The sequence below is a fragment of the Petaurus breviceps genome, unplaced genomic scaffold, assembly GCF_028583685.1.
Source record: "Petaurus breviceps papuanus isolate PSGF00001 unplaced genomic scaffold, PetGlider_PUasm1.0 76, whole genome shotgun sequence".
NCBI lineage: Eukaryota > Metazoa > Chordata > Mammalia > Diprotodontia > Petauridae > Petaurus > Petaurus breviceps.
Window position 1 is genome coordinate 26,942,479 of NW_027186473.1, and position 9,220 is coordinate 26,951,698.

General features: G+C 37.4%; 1 protein-coding gene across 1 annotated transcript in view; it reads right to left on the reverse strand.

Moving 5' to 3' along the window:
- Positions 1-237: 237 nt before the first annotated feature.
- TMPRSS11D (transmembrane serine protease 11D) overlaps positions 238-9,220 on the reverse strand; it is a 65,227-nt gene continuing 56,244 nt past the window's right edge. Inside the window, exon 10 of the mRNA XM_069105332.1 lies at positions 238-1,569. Coding sequence (XP_068961433.1) covers positions 1,408-1,569 — 162 coding nt within the window. The 3' untranslated portion in view covers positions 238-1,407. The remainder of the gene's footprint in view (positions 1,570-9,220) is intronic.

Below are 9,220 nucleotides of genomic sequence, written 5' to 3' on the forward strand. Positions count from 1 at the left end.
CTATATACAGTCAGTAAGAGTGAGTAGAGGGTCACTTCAGTTACAAAACTTTGTAACAAGAAGGATTATGGGTACTTTTTGATAGAAATCTGGAAATTTGGAAGAGGTTTGGATTTTGAGGGAAAGCTAATGATTTCTGTTTTGGATGTGTTGAGTTTGAGATGTCTATTGAAGATTCAGTTTAAAATGTCCAATAGGTAGTTGGTGATCCAGAGGGGAGCTCAAGATAGAGATACATTTCATTTTAGGAATCCAAAGCACATTATATTTACAATAAAGCCTTGATTAGCCAGAACTCTCAGTATTCATAATTTAAATATTTTATATCCACAGAACCATACAAAGACAATAATAGCCTTAATTATTCCTCAAAGGCACTTTAAAATCCCTGAAGAAAGTTTAAACAATGCTCACCATATTGTACCCATAAAGACTGGAAAGTGAGCTAATTAAGCAGAGCCCCTTTTCCTTAAGCACTTGGATCGATCAGGGCTTTACTACCTTTCATTCAATTCCTGTAAGGCAGATGAGTGCCCTATATTTTTATTTACACTTGACAGATGGGAAAAATGAAAGATACAATGATAACACTGGAAGAACACATGACTGTGCCAAAATAGACATCAAATTACATTGCTAGTCACTAAAATTCACTCCTTTCCTTACTTTGGTTGTCATAGTATAAAACATTGTAAAAATAATGCATTCAGTTATTCCTGGATTCTTTTGAAGTACCATTTGGTAAATGCCAGAAACGAATTTCTATTTTCTATTGTATTCTGTCAGCAGGAAAGGAAGGAATGGTGTAAAGTTCAGACATTTGAATAATGATTATTGAATAAAGAAAGACTTTAGATTCAGGCAATGGAAAACTGTAAGGTTGTAGTTACAGGGCTTTAGATTTAGAACTGGAAGGGACTTTAGTACAATCTCCTCATTTTACAAATGCCAAAGCTCCAAGTGGTTAAGTGACTTGCTCAAGGCCACACAATAGCAGGTGGTAGAGCTTAGATTTAAACCAAGGTCCCTCTAGTATGTTTTTCACAACACTGCAGGGTTTTCCCTTTAGAGATAGAAAGAACTGCAAAGTCTCTTTGGCTAAGTGGAAAATGGAAAGGGAGACTTTAATGGCAATGTAGCCTGATCAATTTAGAAAGCAGGTAAAAGAATTTCAAATCCTGCAAAACAATACTAGAGAGACCTTCTGAGTTAAAAATAATCTGTCCCTAAAAATAAAGGAATTATTATAAGGAGTATATTAATGAAGAGCTATTTTGTAAAAATCATTGAGGAATTCATGAAAGCACCATGCTAAGGTAGTGACCAAAACTGAATGGGAAAAAGGCTTGGCATTTCAGACAGGCACACCCTGCATACAACATTTACAGTAGAGACCAGCTTATTGTACTAGATTCCAGTTTGTTGAGTTATCCAGTCACGATAGTAGGGCACATAAGTATAGACTCCAGGTCTGTCTGGCAGGCCACATTCATATCCCCAGCTCACTATTCCCCAAACCGACCAGATCTGCCTTGAGTCAGCCATCGCTAATGGTCCACCAGAATCTCCCTGAAAGAAAAATGAACATTTGTGATTAAGTATCATAATTTTACTCTAAAGCACAAGGAATTCTCTACATGTGTGTATGGTGTTTATTTCAGTACTAGAAGAGGAAGGAATATCATTAGAACAACGAATCAGAGCAAGTATAGGATTTCACGTTGTAGTATGATTTAGATAGTCTCATATTGAAAATTTTAGAACTTATCATGTAATGAAGAGACTAGAAAAGTTTTGATTTCACTAGTACAAGTCTCAGATGGAACTTTAGAGGTCATCTAATACAATTCTCTTATTTTATTGTATTTATTTTAGTATTAATTTATTTTTATCATCATAGAATCTCTGGCTTCTTTTAAGATCCAGCTCAAACATCATATTCTACCAGAAGCCTGTGGTTACCAAGAAGTAAGCTCCCCTCCCCCCAAGGTTACCTTGTATTTATTCTTTATGTATCTTCTGTCAGTTCTCTTTGGATACATTTTTCCTTCATTGGAATCTAAGCTTTTTGAGATCAGGGAATAGTTTTTGCTTTCTCTTTGTGTCTCTAGTTCTGACTGTAATACCTCACATATAGTGAGTACCTTAATCAATGCTTGTTGATTGATCCTCCTCATCATTATCTTATTCCTATCTTTTAAAAATGGAATTCAGAGGGAAATGGTATGAAAATATTACTATCCTATTTTTCCTTTTAATTTAATATTTTACAGACTGTTGTGTAAGTGAATAAATTTCAGCTTTTTGTTCTGAATATGAGTATTGGCATTTAAATCCTTCACCTATAGACAGATAGCATCTTTGGGACCATTCTAGTGGCAGGCAGGACAACAGGAATGACATACCTTTTGACCTGTTCCAACATGGTGTAATCTCTTTTACTAATTCTCTGTACTTTAAAAGCTTTTCTATAGCAGATGGACAACAAGGATGACACATGCCTGGACTGGTTCCAACATGGTGTAATCTCTTTTCTAAGTCTTTCAATTTTTTAAAGCTTTTCTTTATAGTTTGGTGATTGAGTAGTTGGTATAGCAATATATATTAAAAATATTCTTGAGGCGGCTAGATGGCACAGTGAATAGAGCACCAGCCTTGGAGTCAGGAGGACCTGATTTCAAATCTGGCCTCAGACACTTAACACGTACTAGCCATGTGACCTTGGGCAAGTCACTTAACCCCAATTGTCCTGCCTTTCCTCCTCCAAAAAAAAGCAAAAAAAAATATTCTTAATTTTTTCAATCAATGTGTCTAAGCAGTTGTGGGCAACACTTCAAGCTTTAATGATGTATCAGATGTAGTACAATTTATTTACCGAATTATCAAGAATGTTTTGATATTTGTATTTGTGGTGTGGGAATTTGCTGCTGTGGTTAATGAAGTATATAGTAAAGTTCTTCTGTATAATTCTAGCTACCTGATAGTTTCAGCTGAACTATGAGATAAGAAACCAGATGCAAAGTATTTAAAAGAGAGTGAGAAGAAATAGAGGCATCAAGTGTAAATGCCTTTTTCAAGTTTAATTGAGACAGTTACAGATATAGAATAGCTAACTAGAGCACTAGCTAGTCACTTTTTTTATTTCTTTTGTTTTGTTTTTTAGAATGGAGGATACTTGGACTTGTTCATAGATAGTAGGGAAGGAGCCAGTAGATATGAAGAGATAGAAGATTAGAGAGAGTGGGGGTGATAGGGCAATTTGTTGGGGGAAAACCCCACAAACCAAAAGGGGATGGGATCAAGGCACATGCAGAGTTATTGGCTTTAGCACAAAGTACAAAATGTTATCAAAAGAGAAAATGTATATTAAATGCCTTGAAAATTTTAAGGGATTTTATGTATCATTTATTATTATGACTTGCAGTTTCTCTGGGTACATTAATTACATTTGTTAGCTTTTTAATTTTATGTAATTATATATAAAAATAACGAATACATTATTTATATATAATATGTTTTGTCGTGCATCACTTCTAATCCTAGTTCTTTCTTTCTTTCAAAAATGTAATCTTTAACATTAGGTCACATATCCACATTTTTACTGAAATGTGGTGCCCAGAGCTATCAACAGTAGTCTAGATGTGGTCTGACCAGGGCAGAGTTAAATAATATGTAGAATAGTTAGAATAGTTTATATTCTAAATTTGGAGGCAAGGTTCTTTCCTTTCTGGCCGAGGATGACTCTGCTGACAGAACGGACTAGAATAGTAGTTGGTTGGAGAAGTAGGAGCGCTGTGGGCCAAAGAGGATACTGAGCAGCCTGCTTATTGATCAACTGCTGTGGCAAAGAGAACCCAGGCAGTGAGGCTGGCCTAGACCTGCACCTGGATGGCAACAAGCCCTGCCCCCTGCTCCCGGCAGGCAGGGGCTTCACCTTTTTACTTTTTATTTTTTTGTAATGGACAAACTCCCTTGGTAGTCTGGTGAAACCTCTGGACCACTTCTCAGACAAATGTTTTTAAATGCATAAAATAAAATAGAGGATTATGAAGAATATTCATTATAATGAAATAGAGTATATACATACATATGTATGTATGTATGTGTGTATATCTATCTATCTATCTATCTATCTATCTATCTATCTATCTATCTATCTATCTATCTATCTATCTATCTATCTATATATGGAGAGAGACAAACAGACAGAGAGACAGAGACAGAGAGAGAGAGAGGAGAAAGAGAAAAAAAAAGAGAGATGATCCACTAATTCTAATTATTATTAGCTAGTACCTATCTCTTTCTTATCCAAAAGGATAACCTAAGAAACTTTGTTCAATGCTTTGTGGAAATCTAAGTATATTATGTCTACAGTGTTCCTCTGACCTCCCAGCCTAATTGCCCTTCCAGAAAAGAACAAGAAGTTGGTCTGACATGACCTGTTCATGATGAAGCTGGACTAGCTTTTAGTCATCAATGCTTCATTTTCTAAGTATTCTCCTTACTAATGAATTCTAGAATTTTACCAGCAATCGAAGTGAAACTATAATTTAAAAACTCCACCACCTTCTGTTTTGGGGGGTAGGGCATGGGTTCTGATTGGTTCAAAAACTTAAGAAGCTATGAACCTAATGATAATAAAAAATGTTATTCAAACAATTCCAAGTTTAGTTTGGTCATTTTTTAGTATTAAAGGTCTAATAAAAATGCACTCTACTGCCCTGTCAGGTAATGGGGGATGACCCATGGTTTTTGAATCCTGTAGCAGTAAAGTGCAACTTCTGGCAGATCCTCCAGCTCCCTAGAACTCTGTGATTTCATTGATTCAGGTATGCCTTCTTTTTTTTTCCCCCCTCAAATTATTTATTTATTTTTAGTTTTCAGCATTCATTTCCACAAGATTTTGAGTTACAAATTTTTCTCCCCATCTTTCCCCTACCCCACCCCCAAATACTGAGCCTACTGAATACCCCTTCCCCCAATCTATTCTCTCTTATATCCTCCCTCGTCCCCCCTAACTTTCTAGTAGGGCAAGATGGATTTCTATACCCCAGTGCCTGTATATCTTATTTCCAAGTTGCATGTAATATATATATATATATATATATATATTTAACATTTATTTTTAAAACTTTGGGTTCCAGATTCTTACCTTTCTTCTCTCCTCACCCACCCCCACTAAGAAGATAAGCAATTCAATATAGGTTGTACATGTGTAGTTATGAAAAAACACTTCCATAGTAGTTATATTGTGAAAGACTAACTATATTTCCCTCCATCCTATCCCACCCCCCACTTATTCTATTTTCTCCTTTGAACCTGCCCCTTTTCAAAAGTGTTTGCTTCTAACTACCCTGTCCCCCAAACTGCCCTCCCTTCTATCATCTCCTTTCTTATCCCCTCCCCCTCCCTTACTTTCCATTAGGATAAGATACTCATATGAATGTGTATGTTATTCCCTCCTTAAGCCAAATTCAGTGGGAGTAAGGTTGACCCATTCCCTTTCACCTTCATGCTCTTCCTCTCCATTGTAACAGTTTCCTCTTGCCTCTTTTATATGAGATAATTTACTCGAATCTATCTCTTCCTTTCTCCTCCCAATATATTCCTCTCTCACCTCTTAATTTTATTTTTTAGATATCATCCCTTCCTATTCAACTCATCCTGTGCCCTCTGTTTATGTATACATGTACACACATATGAACACACTCACATACATATTTATACACATATGCCTCTCCTATACATACATACATATATGTATGCATATATATACATATATATATATATTCCCTTCAACTATCCTCATACTGAGAAAAGTCTCATGAGTTACAATTATCATTTTTCCATGTAGGAATGTAAATAGTTCAACTTTAATAAATTCCTTATGATTTATTTTTCCTGTTTACCTTCTCATGCTTCTCTGGATTCTTGTATTTGAAAGTCATGTTTTCTGTTCAGCTCTAGTTTTTTCATCAAGAATGCTTGATAATTCTCTATTTCATTGAATGACCATATTTTCCCCTGAAGCATTATACTCAGTTTTGCTTGGTAGGTAATTCTGGGTTTTAATCCTAGCTCCTTTGACCTCCAGAATATCATATTCCAAGCCCTTTGATCCCTTAGTGTAGAAGCTGCTAGGTCTTGTGTTATCCTGATTGTGTTTCCACAATACTCAAATTGTTTCTTCCTGATTGCTTGCAGTATTTTCTCCTTGACCTGGGAACCCTGGAATTTGACTATAATATTCCTAGGAGTTTTCTTTTTGGGATCTTTTTCAAGAGATGATCACTGAATTCTTTCAATTTCTATTTTGTCCTCTGGTTCTAGAATATCAGGGTAATTTTCCTTGAAAATTTCTTGAAAGATGGTGTCTAGGCTCTTTTTTTGATCATGGCTTTCAAGTAGTCCAATAATTTAAAATTATCTCTCTTGGCTCTATTTTCCAGGTCAGTAGTTTTCCAATTAGATATTTCACATTGCCTTCTATTTTTTCATTTGTTTCGATCTGTTTAATAGTATCTTGATTTCTCATAAAGTCATTAGCTTCCATTTGCTCCAATATAAATCTGAAGGAATTATTCTCTTTAGTGAGTTTTTGAAATTCCTTTTTCATCTGGCGAATTCAGCTTTTTAAGGCATTCTCCTCATTGTCTTTTTGGGCCTCTTTTGCCATTTGAGTTAGTCTATTTTTTAAGGTGTTATTTTCTTCATTGTATTTTTGGGTCTCTTTTAGCAGGCTGTTGACTTGCTTTTCCTGGTTTTCTTGCATCATTCTCATTTCTCTTCCCAATTTTTCCTCCACTTCTCTTACTTGATTTTCAAAATCCTTCTTGAGCTCTTCCATGGCCTATAGCCAATTCATATTTTTCTTAGAAGCCCTTGATGTAGGAGTTCTGACTTCACTGTCTTCCTCCTCCTCCATGGCTTGACCCTTTTTGTCCCCAAAAAAAGATTCTATGGTCTGACAGCACTTCCTGGGCTTGCTCATCTTGCCAGTCAATTACTTGACCTTTAAGTTCTTTGCCATGGTAGAACTCTGCTTTCAGAATGGAGAGAGCTTTGTCCCAAATCACTGGGTTTTTTGTGGCTGCTGAGCTATTAGGGTGGCGCCCTGTCTACAGCCCCCACAACTCTGGCACACTGACCACACACCCCAGGACTACCACCCAAGACCACGATCCAGATCCAAGCGGGTTAAAGCAAGAGCAATTACCCTCTGAATGGTCACTTGGTCCCCCTATGATCTGCAGGCCAGGAGCTCTGGAGGCAGCCATGAGGCAGCAACTGCAGCTGCTGTGCCTCCCCTACTTTTTGCTCCAAGGGAAGGGGTGGAACTGTACTGCTCCTTCTCCCTGTTCCAACAGAGTTCCCTTCTGACCTTCTACTTTCTCTTTGGTGTTTATGGGTTGAGAAGTCTGGTAACTGCCACAGCTGGTGGTGATTCTCTCTCCTGAAGTCTGCTCCAGCCGCTGCTGCTTGGCCAGAACTGCGTGGCTTACGTGGGATTGTGCTTGGCTCTCAGCCAAGTGTGAAAGACCCTTCCTGTCGGCTTGCCAGGCTGCCTTCAGTGGGAGATCTGTTTCTCTCTGTCACTTTGTGGGTTCTGTAGCTCTAAAATTTGTTTAGAGTCATTTTTTTTACAAGCATTGGAAATGGTTAGAGCTGGAGCCCACGCCAAGTTCGTGCTTTTACTTTGCCATCTTGGCTCCGCCCTACTCAGGTATGCCTTCTGATGGTACAGATTACATTCCATACATATGTACTGAACTTCGTATTACTTTTGTTCACGTCCTCCTATAATTACCCCCCAGGAGGTCCATTCACTGTGCCTGGGCCCTTCCTCATGATTTCTTGACATCACAGAAATAACAGTGCAGGCTATCATTTGGTATTACCACATGCCTAGACCATCTCCTTTTTCAGTCATGCATGTCTGGTGACGTTTTTTATATCATTTTCCCTGCGTAATTATTGGTTGATAATGTGTTTTAGCCTGCTCACACCCATCAAGGTTCTCTTTCCTCCGTTTTAATTCTTTGGTGACTCTACTATTCCATGTTTTGTAGCCATATACCATTACTGGAAGAATTTTTTTTTTTGGTCTAGACTTGTCATTTCACCAATGTAGAGAATTCTTAGTAAGAAAATTCCTCTACCATTGTAGATCTGCAACTGTCCTGCAATTTATGGTCTTACAGTTTCCTGAGGTACAGAGAAATTGGCCAGGTTTATGTAGTCAGCATATGTCAGTGGTGAGAGATGAACTCAGGTCTTCTTGACTTCAAAACTGGTTCTTTCTCCATGATTCTATGTTGCCTCTACCCTGACGAAATGCTATTTTTTTTTTTAAAGTAAAGGTGAACCTTTGTTTTATGGAAAAGACTGTGGTTATTAAAAACACTTTGTTGTACTTTATGATAAAGTCAGCCTGCTTTTCTCCTCCTGCTCTGACTAGAGGTGGCTAGGTGGCTCAGTGGATAGAATGTGACACTTGGAGTCAGAGAGATCTGAGTTCAGATTTCCCCTCAGACACTTAACTAGCTTTGTGAAATGGGCAAGTCACTTAACCTCTGTTTACCTCAACTTCCTCATGTATAAATGAGGATAACAACAGAGTTGTTTTAAATCAAATGAGATATTTGAAAAGTGTTAAGCACTATGCCGGGAACATAGTCTCTTAATAAATGCTTGTTTCCTTCCTCCCGTTCAGTTCCAGGCCCAGCTCATTGTCCCTGTGCAGTCTCTGCTGAGGATATCTAATAGAGGCCAAAATGGTTGGTTTAACTGTTGTTGCTACTCCTTTTATTTTATACCTTTTGAAAATGTCCATTTTTCTAGTGCCAAATTCCAGTTGTAAATCCTATCCCATTATGTCTCGGTGACACATTTGAAATAAAACATGCTTCTCTGCCTTAGGATCTTTAACTAATTTGGTTTATTACAGATTGTCTACAAACAACTGTTAGATGCAGGTAGGTGGCTCAGTGGGTACAGTGCTGTACTTGGAGATAGGAAGACCTGAGTTGGAATGCTGATTTAACCATTTCCTAGCAGTGTAACCCTGGACAAACTGCTTAACTTCTCTCAGCTTCAGTTTCCTCATCTGTAAAATAGAGATAATAACTTACTTCCCAAGATTGTTGTCAGAATTAGCACATTTAAGTGGCTTTGCAAACCTTAAATATCTGTACAAATATCTTCTCCTCCTCCTTCTCCT